The sequence below is a fragment of the Megalops cyprinoides genome, chromosome 2, assembly GCF_013368585.1.
Source record: "Megalops cyprinoides isolate fMegCyp1 chromosome 2, fMegCyp1.pri, whole genome shotgun sequence".
NCBI lineage: Eukaryota > Metazoa > Chordata > Actinopteri > Elopiformes > Megalopidae > Megalops > Megalops cyprinoides.
The window spans coordinates 67,778,946-67,796,575 of record NC_050584.1 but is presented as its reverse complement, the minus strand read 5'-3'; the positions used below and the strand labels follow the sequence as shown (position 1 = coordinate 67,796,575).

The 17,630-nt window shown below is 43.9% G+C and overlaps 2 protein-coding genes and 1 long non-coding RNA gene across 3 annotated transcripts in view; all 3 read right to left on the bottom strand.

Annotated features, from left to right (window-relative positions):
* LOC118772342 (CD276 antigen-like) overlaps nt 1-1,680 on the bottom strand; it is a 67,328-nt gene extending 65,648 nt beyond the window's left edge. Inside the window, exon 1 of the mRNA XM_036520603.1 lies at nt 1,562-1,680. The gene's annotated coding sequence lies outside the window, so the exon portion shown is untranslated. The remainder of the gene's footprint in view (nt 1-1,561) is intronic.
* A 9,468-nt stretch (nt 1,681-11,148) lies between these two features.
* LOC118768973 lies at nt 11,149-12,459 on the bottom strand. Its single transcript, XR_005004467.1, has 3 exons — nt 12,372-12,459; nt 11,715-11,756; nt 11,149-11,178 (listed from the first exon to the last, which is right to left on the bottom strand). It is a non-coding gene; the product is annotated as an uncharacterized LOC118768973 (long non-coding RNA).
* A 501-nt stretch (nt 12,460-12,960) lies between these two features.
* Nucleotides 12,961-16,748, bottom strand: LOC118772341 (CD276 antigen-like). The gene is made up of 4 exons (XM_036520602.1): nt 16,682-16,748; nt 14,885-15,205; nt 13,772-14,047; nt 12,961-13,289 (listed from the first exon to the last, which is right to left on the bottom strand). The coding sequence occupies exons 1-4, from the start codon at nt 16,746-16,748 to the stop codon at nt 12,961-12,963; spliced, it is 993 nt and encodes a 330-aa protein (XP_036376495.1).
* Nucleotides 16,749-17,630: the final 882 nt, after the last annotated feature.

The following is a 17,630-nucleotide window of genomic DNA, read 5'->3' as shown; positions in this document are numbered from 1 at the left end:
TTTCACAGCCACCATGAGGATGTTTTCCCACCACCTGGAATCCCTGCCCTCAAACCAAAACACCCCAGCCTAAACCTGCAAATCACAGGCCCTTTCTCCATCACAGACTGATTGATACCAGTACCTGCTCCTAATTTCCGTGTTCCACTCCTGATTTCATTTGTGACCTACGCCCACCCCATTCTGTTCCCGACATCTGCCCTGCTGAAGGCAAGTGTCATCCCCCCCAAACCCTGTGCAGCTTTAGCAGCATCATTGGCCTTTCATTCCCCTCCACACCCACATGCACTGGGACCCACACAAAAAGCCCCCAGGCATCCTGCCCTGACCTATGCCCCCCCTATACCACATGTACCACTGCTATGGACAGGGGTGGAAATGTAGAGCTTCACAATTTTTAAATGAAATGGGGCTAACCTCAGTGTTTCATAAAGGCAGTGTGTTGCCCTAATGCCATCATGTAGTGGGTTTGGGGCTGTGTGGGACACCTACAGTGAAGATGAGTGTCAGTGCTCCGCCCCCTTAGCTGTGGTGTTTTTGTTTTTCCTGTCCATGTGCTTTTGTTTTCCTTGTGTTCTAGCCCTGCCCCGCTCCCCGCCCGATCTCCCACCGCCTGATTGCCTGCACACCTGCTTCCCATCCCCTCGTCTGCCCTGCCCTATATCTTCCCTGCGTGTCCCTGTCCTGTTGCTAGTTCGTTGCAGTGTGTTCTCACCCGTTTCGCCCCCGCCGGTTTTCTGTGTGCTTTTTCCGTAGTTCGACCTTGCCCGTTCATCGACAGCTGCTGTCTGCCTGCTGCTCTGTCCTGATCGCCAAGTCTATACGCGCGTTTCATATGTATGAATGCGCCCATTTCCATGTGTATCTGTACGAACATTTCATAAGTAGCCTATGTGTGTGTGAATGCCTTTCACATGTGCTGGCTCTTACTGCTGAGCTGAGCCAAATGATCTGGCTCACGAAAAAGAGCCGGAATTCCCAGCACAACCCCCCCATCGCATCCATATGACTCACCACATAGAGCACCAGCAAGCGCAGCGAATGAGACCATTTTGGAACAATGCGGAGGAGGTTGGGGTGCTGGGTAACGTCACAGCACATACAATATAATTTGTTATATCTAAAAAACCATAGCAGCACAAAAATGTTTACGGCACAAACCGACACAAACGAACAGTAATACCATTTCGAACTTTTTAAATACTTGGGGTGCCAACTTCACGCAGGTTCTGTAATCTACTCATAGAACGCATATTAGCCAGCACTGATTACATTTCAGTAACGAAACACATGGATTGTCTACTTGTACGTCTCTAACGGCATCCTACCCAATATCCTTTACTATAGTCATTCTACCAAAGGTTTCTGTGAATTATTTAATAAACTTACAAAAATTCGCATTTGTGCTCAGCACCTTTTTAGAGCAAGACTTTTGTCTGCAGAGGCTCAGTCTGATTTTAGCGGTTGTCAGAGGACGCTGTTTGCTGTCCGTGTAAGGCAGATCATGATAAAAGAAAGGAATCACTCTTAAAGAAAAAAAGGTGGGCTTGATCTCGTTTACCTGACACGACCGTACTGTTCTCCGTTTCCACCTGCTATGACTCGGCTCCCAGCTCCGACGTTAGTCGTCCAATTTTGCTGAGCAACCACACTAACCCGCACTTTTACACCGACTAGCTACACTTGTCTCACCTCACGAACACCGTTAACAAACTGTGTCGCTCTCGTTGCTTCTTCTTCACGTTCAAAAACGTCGCGAAACCTCTCCGCAGCTCCGATACTTTTGGACCGCTCACTGCTCAGATCCGGCGTTTGGTTTGCTCAGGTACTTCGCCTGTCGAAGCTGCTGAGGCGGCGCGTAGGTTGCTTAAAGTGGAATGTCCCCCTCGCACAGAACACAGGGGGAGGGACGCTGAATCCTCGCATCTAAATGACTCACCATACAGCACCAGCAAGACGAGCTGCCGAGGGCCTGCGAATAATACCAGCTCTGGTGGTTTAACTTCCTCTCTCCATCCCAGAGAAAAGTAAAAATGCCAACATTTAAGCCGTGAAGCACTCTGTGGTCGATACGTGGCAAGATTTTACTTCGCTAACGTATAGCCAGACAGCTAAACGAGTACACGCGTAACGAGCAAGATAGATGGCCACTTTAATGTCTCATTTGACATACTGTGTAGCAACGTTCAGTCTGGACCATCTAATCTACGAGTCAACGAGCCACTTTCATTTTCTTTGAACACAACTTGATTAGCGAGACAAGCTATATTTCACCTCTTCGAGTGAGTATAATATTGACTGCATAACACTGCGAACAAAAACGAGAGATTTACTTGATGTCGTTATATCACTATGCTGTCATTTCAATATTAAAGGAAATACCGGTAGAATCTGCTGAGAAAGTTGCCCGCTTGTGTTTAGTTTGGGTGCTCAGATTCGAATAGTTACAGCTCGTTATAGATTGTGGTTTTCATCCGACAGGTGTCTGTCTGCAGGCTACTCATAAAACGCATATTAGCCAGCACTGATTACAATTCAGTAACGATAAACACATGGATTGTCTACTTGTACGTCTCTAACGGTATCCTACCCAATATCCTTTACCACAGTCATTCTACCAAAGGTTTCTGTGAATTACTTAATAAACTTACAAAAATTCGCATTTGTGCACCTTTTTAGAGCAAGACTTTTGTCTGCAGAGGCTCAGTCTGATTTTAGCGGTTGACAGAGGACGCTGTTTGCTGTCCGTGTAAGGCAGATCATGACAAAATAAAGGAATCGCACTTAAAGAAAAAAAGGTGGGCTTGATCCCGTTTACCTGACACGACCGTACTGTTCTCCGTTTCCACCTGCTATGATCCGGCTTCCAGCTCCGACGTTAGTCGTCCAATTTTCCCGAGCGACGACGCTAACCCGCACTTTCACACCGACTAGCTACATTTATTTAACCTCACTAACCCCGTTAACAACCCGTGCCGCTCCCCTCGCTTCCTCACACTGAAAATCTCATTCATTCAGCCCGCCGGCGCACTCCCCTCTGTTCCGCTACAGATCCGCTCCCCTCTGCTCCGCTCATTCGTGGCTTTGTTTTTCCCCGCCTCTGGTATTTCCTGCGCCCTGATTGCGTTCCTTAAAGGGGCGTGTCCTAAATACACAGAACAGACACGGGGCTGTGAGTCCTCATATCCGCGCGGTTTACCACATGCAGCTCCGGCAAGCGCAGCGCCGCACCAAGGCGAGCTGCCGAGTTCACATGCCGCAAAGCACTCTGTGGTCGATACTACGTGGCCAGGTTTTACTTCGCTATAGCCAGATAGCTAAACGAGTACACGGGTAACGAGCAAGATAGATGGCCACTTTAATGTCTCATTTGACTTACTGTGTAGCAACGTTCAGTCTGGACCATCTAATCTACGAGTCAACGAGCCACTTTCATTTTCTTTGAACACAACTTCAGTAGCGAGACCAACTATATTTCACCTCTTCGAGTGAGTATAATATTGACTGCATAACACTGCGAACAAAAACGAGAGATTTACTTGATGTCGTTATATCACTGTGCTGTCATTTCAATATTAAAGGAAATACCCGTAGAATCTGCTGAGAAAGTTGCCCGCTTGTGTTTAGTTTGGGTGATCGGATTTGAATAGTTACAGCTCGTTATAGATTGTGGTTTCCATCCGACAGACGTCTGTCTGCAGGCTACTCATAAAACGCATATTTAGCCAGCACTGATTACAATTCAGTAACGAAACACATGGATTGTCTACTTGTACGTCTCTAACGGTATCCTACCCAATATCCTTTACTACAGTCATTCTACCAAAGGTTTCTGTGAATTATTTAATAAACTTACAAAAAATTCGTATTTGTGCTCAGCACCTTTTTGGAGCAAGACTTTTGTCTGCAGAGGCTCAGTCTGATTTTAGCGGTTGACAGAGGACGCTGTCTGCTGTCCGTGTAAGGCAAATGATGACAAAATAAAGGAAGCACACTTAAAAAAATAATAATAGTGGGATTGTTTCCACTTACCTAACGCGACGATATTGTTCTTCGTTTCCACCTGCCACGACTGGGCTCCCAGTTCCGACGTTAGTCGTCTAATTTTACTGAGCGGCGACACCAAGCCGCACTTTCACCCCGACTAGCTACACCTATTTCAGCTCTCTAACCCCGTTAACAAACCGCGCCGCTCTGCTTGCTTCTTCTCCACGCGGAAAATCTCCCTCATTCAGCCCGCCGGCTCAGCTCTCCGCAGCTCCGCTACTTTTGGAGCTGTCAGATCCTGCGATCGCTCAAGTGCTGCTGACAGGCTTACCGTACGTTCACACCGGGAATATGGTTACAGAGAGAGATGAGAGACCAGAGTTAAGATTCTGGAAAACCAGATATCGCCACGATTCTTTCACGTTGGTCATCTTTGGTCGGGGACACAGCCCAAAATTGCACAGTGTACACCCGCCTTAAGAGTGTCGCTGTAACCCCTGGAGATGTGTGAAGAGGGGGCCAGAGACGGCTGGGCACATCCAGCCGAGGTATTTAGAAGGACATTCTCCCAGGGATAAGAGCTTTTGTCCCATTTGGCTGGAGGCCATCATCACCATTGATGTGAAGACCTAAACCTGAGAGATTATTCACAGTGTACCGACCCACAGGGCTGTGGTAGGAGAGCAGTGTGTAACACACATGCACAGTCCACACAAGACACACATACATGAACACACATACACATGGAGGTAAAATATCCAAATCACAAATCAGTTCATTAAAATATGTATAAAAATATATATTTTTATATATACAGTATATACACACATAAAAGGCATCAGTGTTCAGAGGTGAAGTGGGTGTTGAGCAGTGCTGCAGTCTCTTGCTCAGTCTTCATCACTTTCTCTCCATTCTCTGCTTCCTGAGCAGATCCTTCAGCTCACAGCTGCAGTTACTCAGGAAGTTCAGTTTCAGCTCCTCAGCTCCAGGGTGTGACTGCAGCGCCCCCCTCTGGACCCCCAGAGTCTGATGATTTGTGCCCCGCCCTCTCTCTCTCTGGCTCTGGGACGTCCTGCGTATCCAGGTATGAACCTGCTTGCTTCTGGTAACCGTGGCGATTGGGTGTCTGTGGATCCAGGCAGCCCCGCCCCCTGCCTGCCAGTGGCAGTGACGCTTGTCCTGCCTGTGATGTCACAACGCAGGTGACCCCGCCCTTCCCCTCTCTCACAGGGCCGCTATCACCATGGAGACAGCTATACTCTACGGTGAGCCCTTACCCAATCAGAAACTCCTCCGGCTCTCCATTTCCATCTCGTTTGATCCTCACCTACAAGAAGCAGAAAGTATGTAAAGTGTTTCAGTCAAGTTTAAATATCAATGTGGTCAACTCCAGCCAAAACATCAATATGCCATAATCAAGTATAAATATGAATGCAGTCATTACCTGAAGCACTCAGAAGACATTGTTCCTGTTCCTCTTCTCTCCTGTTCTTCTACTCCTTTATCTTCTTCTCTCTCTGTGTGCTTGTGTGTGTGCATGCATGTTTGCGTGTGAGAGAGAGAGGGTGTAGATAATCATTGTGACAGAGCTATTAATCATTGTGACAGAGCCAGATCACAGCACAGAGTCCATGAAAGCAATGGCCACTTCGTCCACCAGAGACTCTATGATCCACACCAGCACCAGGCCATGTCCCTCAGCTGAAGGATTTACTGTATATATATATGTTTTGAGCCTAGACTTAAATGTGGAGAGAGTCTGTTCCCCAAATCTCGGTGGGGAAGCTGTTCCACAGGAGAGGGGCTTGATAGGAAAAGGCTCTACCGCCTATAGTAGTTTTGCCCACTCTTGGAATGATGAGAAGCCCAGCATTTTGGGAACGAAGGGCTCTCTGGGGAAGGTATGGGTGAAGAAGGTCCTTAAGATAGGGAGGGGCAAGCCTATTTAAAGCCTTAAATGTGAGTAATAGTATTTTAAAAACGATCCGGTATTTAATAGGAAGCCAATGGAGAGAAGCCACAACTGGGGTAATGTACTCAAAGCGTTTAGTTTTAGTTAAGATTCGAGCAGCTCCATTTTTGTACCAGCTGAAGGGGTTTTTAATGAGACATTTGCACATCCTGACAAGAGGGCATTACAGTAGTCTAATCTGGATGTTACAAAAATGTGGATTAATTTTTCACCACCCCATCAAGCTGTGAAGAAACACTGAGTCACTTGAACTTTAGCGCAGTTGATGTGCAACCCTTACCAAAAGCTGGACCAAGGAAAATCCCTGTAACAGGAAGGAAGAGGAAACAAATAGAAATACTCACTGATACACCTGTCAAGATGGCCCTTGAAGAAGAGCAGAGAAGAAGGTCTGACAAGGTGAAACAGAAAATAAGCTTGCCAAAGAAAGGTCTGGGCAAGAAACAAGACAAATCGACTCGCACAAACCAACAACGACCTAGGGTGTCTAAGAAAACATCAAGAAAGAAAAGTCAGAAAATGCATAACATCGAACCACAGGACACAGATTCCTCAGATGCTGATGAGAATTTCTGTATTGTGTGCATGGAACACTTCAATAACTCAAAGCCAAAAGAAGGTTTGGTTCGGTGCATGACCTGTAGCCTGTGGGGCCACGAAACCTACACTCCAGGAGTGCCATACATCTGTCACCACTGCGACTCTAACAGTGAGTAACAACTTGGCACATACAGACACACAGACACAAAATAATGTTCAATTTTAAGTTTTATTATTATGTTCAAATGTTAGTGTAAGACCTGTTGGCTACTCTGTGGGCCCATAAGGCCTGCACTCCAGGAGTGCCATGTCTGTCACCACTGTGACAAACACAGACGAACACAGTTTTCAATTTTATTATGTTCAAAGGCCTGTCATTACTATGACTGACAGTTACTGACATACTTGGCTCACACACACACACACAGCAGTTGTTAAAAAGTCATTTGTTCAAGTTCAAGTGTTGAATAAAAACCTTTCAATATCAAGTTGTCATAGTCCTTATTTCATGTTACATTTCACCCCAGTGTATATCATAATGTTACATTTCACCCCCGGGTATGTTACAACTAACCCAGACTATGGGGTGAATTGAAACATTTTACTCCTTGTGTTTGAGACTAAACCATGCATTTTCTGTTTGTGTTGCAGAGATAACAGCTACACCATTTAATAGCAGACACATGTAACTAGTTTCTTTCACATTTTTAACACACTGGCTCAAAAGAGCTCCAAGATACAGACAGAAATGTCAAAAACAACCATCCCTGGTCTCCCCTAAGTCATGTTTGAGCTCGACGAATGATAGGCGAATCTTTGCATGTCACATTCTTGGGGTCGTCCTTTACACGCTGGAAATGATCCCACACTTTAGATCACTGATTCTCAATCCTGCTCCTGGGGCCCCCCTGCTCTGCACGTTTTCCATCTTTCCCTGCTCTACCTACCTGACTGAACTCCTCAGTAGCACTTTTGATTAGCTGGGCTCACCTGATTTAATCAAGAGCTCACACTAATTTCAATCAGGTGTGTTTGGAGTAAGGATAGATAGAAGATATGCAGGACAGGGGGGCTCCAGGAGTAGGATTGAGAAACACTGCTTTAGATGATTACCTGCCCGACATAGTCTAACTTTTTAACGACAAGACGCAGCTCCCGAATGGAGTTTGAGGGTTTTTTTCTGTGACTAACCGACTACTGAAAATCTGGTCGACTAAGACTCTTCTCATCGACTAACGTTTAGTCGACTATTAGGGGGCAGCCCTAATATTATTCAAGAAAAAAGAGCTCTGGTATCGGTATCGGTATCTGTATCGGTATTGGCAGATATCCAAATTCACGTATCGGAATCGGATTGAAACTGAAAAAAAGTGGATCGGTGCATTTCTACTTTAATAAATACATATAAAAATATATAAAAATAAATTAAAATATATATTTTTATACATATATATATACACACTTTATATATGCACATCACCTCTGAAAAGGTTGTTGAGCAGTGCTGCAGTCTGTTGAAATGCAACATTGCTCAGTGTTCACCACTTCAGAAGTTCAGTTTCAGCTCCTCGGCTCCACGGTGTGACTGCAGCGCCCCCCTCTGCACCCCCAGAGCCTGATGATTTGTGCCCCGCCCTCTCTATCTTGGGGTCTGGGACGTCCTGCATAACCAGGTATGCGCCTGCTTCATCCTGGTTGCCGTGGTGATTGGGCGGCTGTGGCTCCAGCTCCGTCCCCAGCTTCCACCTCTCTGTTTCCTCCTTCTTCTCCATCTTGCTCCTTTTGAACCCCACCTATTAGAGGTAGAAAATACGTAAAGTGTTTTACAATCAAGTTTAAACATCAGTGTGGTCAACTCCAGCCAAAACATCAATACACTATAATCAGGTATAAATATCAGTGCACTTTACCTCAGTTAAAGAAAAAATACGCTGTAACTGAGTTAAGAATCAGTACCTGAAGAACTGACCACATCAAGAAGATGGCCCTCCTCTCCTCTATCTTCTGGTCCTTCTCCTCTCCCCTGGTTACCATCACCTGCAGGAAGGAGGATATGAGCCACAGAGAGAACAAAGCAGGCCCATCCACATCCAGAGGCCTTCAGTCCCGGTGACCCACATTAACGAGGTGATGTCATCGTGCCCATTCTTTAAATGCCAGTAATGCTTAACTAACAAATCCAGAGGCCTTCAGTCCCGGTGCCCCACATTAACGAGGTGATGTCATCGTGCCCATGTCAGTAGTGCTTACCTCATTCAACTTTTAGTATCTGCATCACATACCACCCAAATCTTAATGTCAACATGCTGAACTCCAGTGAAATTGTAAACATAATATAATCAGTTCAATATAATCTAGTTTGAATATTGACACTTTACTCCAGGTGTATTAATAATACATTATAATCCAGAATAGCTGTTAACATCACTGCATTAGTTAAACTATCAATACATAATGTTTGAGTTCTAAAACTAATGTACTATACCTCAGTTAAATTATTTACGTATTACAAAGAAGCTAAATATATCAGAACAGTGTATTCAAGTTAAAATATCAAAATACCACAACAGGAAATATGTAAAAACTACACTGCCTTTTGACAGATGAGTTATTATTGTTCTGTATGATAGTAAGGAAATGCACCTGGATTCAGTCTTACCTCTTAGTCCTTGTATTAACTGTATTAATCTTTGGAGCCACCCTGTAGTACACAGACATGTAAATCATATCCAGGGCCATATGCATAACACACACTCTCACACTCTGATCAATCTCTATACAACAGGAGACAAAATACAGCTCCTTCGTGTAACTGCTGTCAGTCTCAGTAACAGAATCTAAGCAGTGCATAATGTACATGTGTTTGTTTATGAATGTATTTCTGTATATTCGTGTGTGTGCATGTGTGGGTGGGGGGTAGTGTGATGCCTATGATTATATGCTGGGAACAGCACTTCAGTTCGATTACCACTGTTCTACAGGCTCTCACATTTGGCCAGATTTTAAATCTTGGACTAAAGACAGATAACCTATAGTAAACAGCATTGATCCATGACTAGAACAGATCCATGGCTGTGAAGCAGTGTTAGTCTGAGACAGGTGAATGTTGAGTGCTGTATGGTTAGTCAGGCTCAGTGCTAAATGACTGAGGGAGCTTGTTTGTTTTAGGGTTCAGTTCTTTGGTTTGCCTGAAATTGCAGCGTGTCTTGTGCACATACACACATGCATACATACAGTCTACACACACCTGTACACACAATGAAAATATACTGCATATACTAAAAATAGGTAAGCTCAATATATACATCCCAAATATCAGTTCATTAATTGTAATAAATAAATATTAACACGTGTTTCATCTCAGAAAGCTTTTTAAAGACCTGCAGTGAGATTAGCCCATTAGAGCATGAAGTCCAGCACCTCTCAGTGTTCATATTCACCACATTTCCTGATCAGAACCTTTAGCCCAGTTGCAGAGCTGCAGATTTATACAGAGTGTTCGGTTTTAGCACCTTAGCTCCAGGGTCCTGACCACATACTACCCATATGAGGCTGAAAGCTCAGGTTTGAGTCTAAAATGACAAGATTGTTCACATCAGATCTGCTCTGTACAGCCACATGGCTGAGTTTGCCTGCTGTGAGCTTGGGAATTGCTACTAGGATTTCAGTCTTTAAAGGACATTTTTGGACATCTGAGTAGTGATGCCTGTTAGACAACTCATCTGTGTTTGGAGGGAATCAGTGTTATTAGGGGAAACAGAAATATGAAGCCGTGTATCATCTGCATAACAGTGGAAACTGACACCATGTTCACAAATGATTTTACCCAAAAGGGGTGCATGTACAAGGAGAAGAGAAGCAGACCAAGAATGGCTCCACCTCTTCTGGGCGGCTTGGGGAGAGTTTAGAAGAGTTTAAAATGTTGCTGTAAAACCTCTGATTGCAGAATGCCAGTGTCATTAGTGCTGATGTGGCTGACAGTAGCGCTCTTTGGTGAATGTTTAGCCAGGACTGTGGGGAACTGAACTCCCCCTCATGGACCAGGATAACCGTGTTGCAGAACACATGGTTTTCATCTGTGCCAGTGGCTCTGCAGTCAGGTGACGTCAGCGGACTCATTTTGGAGCCAGCAGGCAGGTACAGCCCACAGAGCAGGAGAAGGGCAAACTGAAGCCTGGGTCAGTGCAGTGCGGTCCCAGCCCAAGAGGCTGACTGTGACACAGGCTGATTTAGATCCACCTGACCGTCTGAGGATGAGTAACTAAAAGTACTAATATGGATAGAATTCATCAAATAATTGGTAATACAATAAAAACTGGTTACAATAAAAATCAACGATTCCCTCATTGCAGAATTTTAGTTCAAAACATGAATGCTGCGATCAAGTAGGAATATGAAGGGATGTTACTATAGTTAAAAAATAAATTAACCATAATGAAGTTGAGTCGCTACCCAAAAGAGCTGCTGCACTCAAGACACTGTTCCTCCACTCAGTTATCTTCTTCTCCATCTCTTCTCTCCTGTTCCTCTACTCCTCCATCTTCTTCTCCATCTCTTCTCTCCTGTTGCTCTACTCCTCCATCTTCTTCTCCATCTCTTCCCCCCCTGATTACCACCCAGTTGCTGTGCCTCCTCTCCTCTATCTTCTGGTCCTTCTCCTCTCCCCTGGTTACCATCACCTGCAGGAAGGAGGATATGAGCCACAGAGAGAACAAAGCAGGCCCTTCCACATCCAGAGGCCTTCAGTCCCGGTGCTCCACGTTAACGAGGTGATGTCATCGTGCCCGTGTCAGTAGTGCTTACCTCATTCAACTTTTATATCTGCATCACATACCACCCAAATCTTAAAATGTCAACATGCTGAACTCCAGTGAAAATGTAAACATAATATAATCAGTTTAATATAATCTAGTTTGAATATCAAGACACTTTACTCCAGCTGAATTAATAACACATTACAATCCAGAATAGCTGTTAACATCAGTGCAGTAGTTAAACTATCAATACATAATGTTTGAGTTCTAATACTAATGTACTGTACCTCAGTTAAATTATTTATGTATTACAAAGAAGCTAAATATATCAGAACAGTGTATTCAAGTTAAAATATCAAAATACCATAACAGGAAATATGTAAACACTACACTGCCTTTTGACAGATGAGTTATTATTGTTCTGTATGATAGTAAGGAAATGCACCTGGATTCAGTCTTACCTCTTAGTCCTTGTATTAACTGTATTAATCTTTGGAGCCACCCTGTAGTACACAGACATGTAAATCATATCCAGGGCCATATGCATAACACACACTCTCACACTCTGATCAATCTCTATACAACAGGAGACAAAATACAGCTCCTTCATATATTTCCTGTCAGTCTCAGTAACAGAATCTAAGCAGTGCATAATGTACATGTGTGAATGCACATGTGTATGTGTTTGTTTATGAATGTATTTCTGTATATTCGTGTGTGTGCATGTGTGTGTGGGGGGGTAGTGTGATGCCTATGATTATATGCTGGGAACAGCACTTCAGTTTGATTACCACTGTTCTACAGGCTCTCACATTTGGCCAGATTGTAAATCTTGGACTAAAGACAGATAACCTATAGTAAACAGCATTACTATTGCAGCTATAACAAGAGCAATGATGGCAACAGGGTGCCAGGTGTCTCTCCAATAGTGTTATGCTGGAAATAAGCGTGTGTGCAGGTATACATGTATATTTATGTGTTCGTGTGTGTGTGTGTTTTGGTAAGTGCTTTATGGGTAGCAGTTCAGTTTGATCACCACTGCACTACAGAGCTGGCAAAACAGTTTTAACATATGGGTATAAAATAATAAAATCAAAAGAGTTCATATTTCTCTGTACCTTTTTTCCATGCTACTATGAGGAGTCCTGTCACGAGAAGAACAGTAATAACCACAGCAACAGCAGCAGCAGCAGGGAGCAGGGTGTCACTCCCAGAATGCTTATCTGCACCTGTAAATAAAGACACACTTCTTCAGAGGGGGTTACAGCTGACAGCATTTTCACCCTGAACCAAAGCCAGTCATGAAGGAGGAGTCTAAGAATGACTTTCAGCAGCTCTTTCTAAGGAGAACTATGTGGTATATGCACTGGAAGCCTCAGCATGTAACTGCAATATTATTAATAGAAGTATGCTGAGTGCCATAAGTAAGGAGTATCTTTGCACATTAAATGCTTATGTCAATAATAGAACATTTTGTTTCATCTGATCATCTGTCCTGGTAGTTAGTGTTATGGACAATGTCTACAAGTTTGTTAATGAGTCCATAAAATATGAAGAATCACAGTGTTAATTCTGTGGCTTTCAGCACTGAAATGATTTATTCTTAATTCTGGCGTAGCATTATCACAAATGGATTTATATTAGTGGAAAGTGAAGCTCTCTGTGGCTCCAGACCAGCTCAGCTGAGTTTTATTTAGTTTCTCCTCTTTATCTTTCACTTCCTGGATCTGTACCTGTAAAGTTGACATATGTCTGGACCAGCTGCAGAGTCCGGTCGGCTAACACTTTGCAGGTGTATGTTCCTGTGAGGTTCTGGCCCTCTGGGTTCTGGATCAGGAGCGACCCGTTTTCTAAAAGGTTCTGAACCTGGTTCTTCCACAGGTCTGAGATATGCCGGTGTGAGGTGCTGCTGTTGTGTGTGAGGATGGGCGGGGTTTGTCCCATGAAGGTCCAGGTCTGAGTGAAGTTCTGGAGGCTGGGCTTTGGTGCAGGGCAGGGGATGGCCAGGGTTTGGCCCACTTCTCCATGAATGACCCCTGAAAGGACAATCAAACACAAATTGAGTTATACACTCAGACCAGGCCCTCCACACCCTGACAGACCCGGTCCAGTAAGATGATCACACTGCACAGAAAAGCCCAGGTTAATCTCTGATATGATGATATGAGCAGTGTAGGTGGGGCAGGGCACTACAGCACACTTTACTCAGCATATTGCTAAACATAAGGGGCTCAGCCAATACAAATTAAGTTGCTGGCTCTACCCAGATTACTGCTGGTGATGGTTTATGTTGGAGGGTGGACTCATGAACTGTATAATGGATGGAGTTACAGTACTGTGCTGTCAAATGCTGATTTTTTTAAAACAATCAAAAGCTTTTCTTTTCACAGCTGAATTAATGAGTAATTTACATAATTGACAGTTCATTCTGGGATTCATGAAGCCTCATTCTGCCCTCAGTAAATGCTCCCCTCTGTTCAGGAGATCGGTGGTGGTGACGTAATCCAGGCTGCGGTACCTTGCTGTCTGAACGAGGCCCTCCACTCCCCGCTCCCGTCCTCTTTGGACACGGAGCAGATGTAGGTGTGGTTAGAAAGATTTCCCAGCATCCTCACTGTGCTGCTCACTGAGAACAGTCCCTGGGCATCTGCAGTCGGCTGGCTGGAGTCCTGCAGGGTTCCTGATGGTGTGGGTGGATCAGTGGACCAGGAAACGCGAGGGGTGGGGTAGATGCCCTGGGACATGCAGGCCACTCCCTCTCTGGTCCTCTCCATGCTCACTGATTTGATGGGAGCTGCAGTGATGTCACAATAGCAGTTAATATCCACTTCCTCTGCACAGTCAAGGTGGAACATACGACAGTTTCGTCAGCAACACAAGTCATGTGCTACTCACTAAATTCATTCAAGCACATCTTACGGTGCATCCAATTTAACAGCAAGGGTTAAGCAACACTGAAGTGAGAGAAAATGGCACATGTACCGTCCTCTTCAACTGTGGAATCTGATGTCAGCAGCTTCTTACTACCCAAAATGCACCACTTAAGCAATTCACACCCCTTCAAGAATGTTCACAATGATCCATTAAATCAGAACATTTTTTTCATTGGGTTTATTTGACAAGGACAGTTCACATTAATTATAATCCTTTATTTTTAATAATCCTTTCTGTAAATGTGCCAGAATTAGCCAAAATGGCTAGTTTTCACAGGCTGTCCCTGAGTGGGTAATGAAGACATTACATGCAACAAAAATAAAAAAATGACAAGCATGAAAAATGAAATGATATGACACATGGACAGCTAAAGCAGGTCAATGTCATGAATCATAAACAAAGGCACATGAAAATCTACAGAACAGGAGCAGCATAGATTAGGCTTAGAAACCTTACATCGATTACTGGATGTTTTAATCCATTGTGTAGGTACATGATATTACTGTCCGTATATTTATCATAAATACCATTGTTTTTTATGCCCCAAATAACATACAGCAAATCAGAATTCTTTCGTGTTAAATTGTCCAAAATGAAGCACGTCAGTCCTTGTCCTGTAGAAATCTGTAGCCGCATGGCTACAGGAACACTGTGTGTCATGAAGGCATTAGCAGAAGATGGTTGTGGGGAGACTTACCCTCCACTCTCAGGCTAACAAAGGACTCCTGGTTGCCCAGTGTGGTGCTGATGTAACACTTGTATCTGCCCTGGTCCTGAATGCTGGTGTTCTGTAGCAGCAGGGATGCGTTGCCGTGGGAGATCAGGTCCTTAAAGAGAGAGGTCCGTCCTTTGTAGCGCCCGTCTTGTTGACTTAGCTGATTGTTGCCATAGTAGTAGCTGTGGACAGTGATGACGTCAAGTCCAGCCAGTGTTTGCCAGTGAATGGCCTCTTCAGGTGAGGGTTTGAAGCTGCACGGCAGCACACAGGCCTCAGAGAAGAGGCAGGTAACAGGTGTGTCTGCAGAGGAATCACACACAGCAGAGTGGTTCAGCTGTTAGGGAGCCGGGCTCCTAACCGAAGGGTTGCAGGTTCAATCCTTTGCTGTGCTCCTGAGAAAGATACTGGATTACTCCTCTCTGTTACCCCTGAGCTGTGTATGTTTGTGTGGATGGCTGATATGAAAGTAATAAACAGTAACAGACTGATGTGAAAACCACCATTTAACTTTACATGTCAGAACCTGTCTGTGTGTTTCAGCATCTGTAAACTCAATGTGAATTGGGTGGCAAATTGGGACACCTTCCTACAATCCATTCTTATGATACTACCCTCTTGAAAGGCCAGCACGCCTCCAATAACACTATGTTTGACCAACTTAATACATATCAGAATATCATATACATATCAATGGTAACCGCTGTTGTGGTTGTGTTTGACACAGAGAGCAAATTTGGCAAAACTAATGGTGTGTTTCCACCAAGCAGTACAGTACAGTTCGGTTCATTATGTAACGGTTTGGTACGGTAAACCCTGGTACGGCTTGGCTTGTGTCTCCACTTCCAATCCACAGACGGCAGTGGGTGTAGCTCCCTCCTTTACAAACCGTATCACCGTGCTTGGTACCCCAAAAGAAGGGTACCAAAAAACCAGTGTGGTGCGGTATACTTATTTTGGTACAGTTTTGATGATGGAAACAGAAATAATTGCGCACCGTACTGTACCGAACTGTACCGTACTGCTTGGTGGAAATGCACCATTAGTGTTCCTTTTCACCAACAGCATGGACTTTCGCTCAATTGACTCAAATGGTTACAAATTCTATACAAAATTCTATACAAAACACCAGAGCATCAGTAATCATCCAAAATGGTCATTCTCTTCTTCTGCTAAACCTCCCAGACCATTCCCTTACCCTGTAATGTACCACACACCAAGATCAATCTGTCTAAACACATATCAAAACTCAAAGTACAAAAACATGTCTGTATTTCAATGGTTATCTAATGAGTGATCACCTCAAACCGGACAAAGCAATAGAAGTATCAAAGGAACATAAAGGGATATGACAATACAGTACATGTCATCCATTCATAACAACATTATTCATAACTGTCCAACACCCCCACCAACCCCATAACCCTGTCAGCCATCAGCATGGCCTCTCTCTCTCCTGACTGTTCATTCCTCTCTTCTACTCTGTGTGTCTACCCTTCCCTGCCATCTCCCACATCGCATCCTCTTTTCTTCCTCCTCTTTCTCCTTTGAACTCTCTTTATACTTTGTTTCATTGGGGGAGAAACGACAAAGAATTAATCACTCAACTCAGGGTCATTTTTCAGCTCTCAGGTACCAGAATCCACAGATATATTCACAGATTTACATACACCTAGCTCCTTATACACATTAAACACATACCACAGGAGTGACAAGAAAAAAAGAGCAGCTAGAAGCACAGCAGGTGAGAGTGAAGGTGGAAAGTGGGTTTTGTGTTACCTTGGCATTCAGTCAGAGTCAGTATCCACAGGAGGGCGACGGTGACGACCAGACGAGGCCCTGCCATGGCTGAGACTCCACCCAGCAGCTGAAAAATCAGTTTATTTATTAACTTATTCAGTTCAAAAGGACAGAACATAATAATCAACATGTAGTGCGTAGATTGTGTTTCATAGACGATCTGGCAACTTGGGTAACATACAAACTTATGGATCCGTGTATGACGATTAATCATAACAAAGCTTGCCATGGAAATGGGGTTTCTTGGGAGAAACAACAGAACGAGAGGCACTGACTTATTCAACCGAGAAGCAGGAGTGCGAAAATGGGTGTAGAAATTAGTAAAGATATTACTTTGCAGAAGTTTGATCTGTCTTCATAACGTGATTACTTCGTTATGTACAAATATGTGACTACTATCATTACAAAGCTCCAGTTCCGCTCTTTCGTGTGATATGTGTTTAATATCCATACAATGACGAGTTCATAAGTAATTCAAACAAGAGTAATGGGTGTAGAGATGGACGCAGAGCTGTATGCAGATTGTAACTATGATTAAATTTGATGTAAATTCAAAATTATTCTTCTCGCCAACACTTCGTCGCATAGACAAGCAACTAGCATCATTAGCGATGAATACTTCGTAAGTAATTCAACCGAGAATAAGGGATGTGAATTTGGACATTGGCGTCTGCCGGGCTTTAAGGGTTAAAAGACATTTTAGTGAGAATTGCAAGTGACAAATAAATTTTTAAAAGATTTTTCCAGACCCCCCCCAAATTTTGCTGTTGAGGCTTTCAGGGGGTCTCTCTAGTGTCAATCAAGGGGTCTCGGAACCCCTGTATTTCACACCCTGTATGCATGTGTGTGTGTGTAGTGTGTGTATGTATATATGTGTGTATATATATATATATATATATATATATATATATATAACACATATATACAC

Excerpts from the sequence above, each read along its gene's own strand:
- LOC118772341 (XM_036520602.1), bottom strand. The coding sequence starts at position 16,748 with ATGGCAGGGCCTCGTCTGGTCGTCACCGTCGCCCTCCTGTGGATACTG. Across the intron at positions 15,206-16,681 it reads GACTCTGACTGAATGCCAAG|ACACACCTGTTACCTGCCTC; the intron begins GTAACACAAAAC and ends ATTCCTCTGCAG. Across the intron at positions 13,290-13,771 it reads GGCCTCGTTCAGACAGCAAG|GGGTCATTCATGGAGAAGTG; the intron begins GTACCGCAGCCT and ends TTGTCCTTTCAG.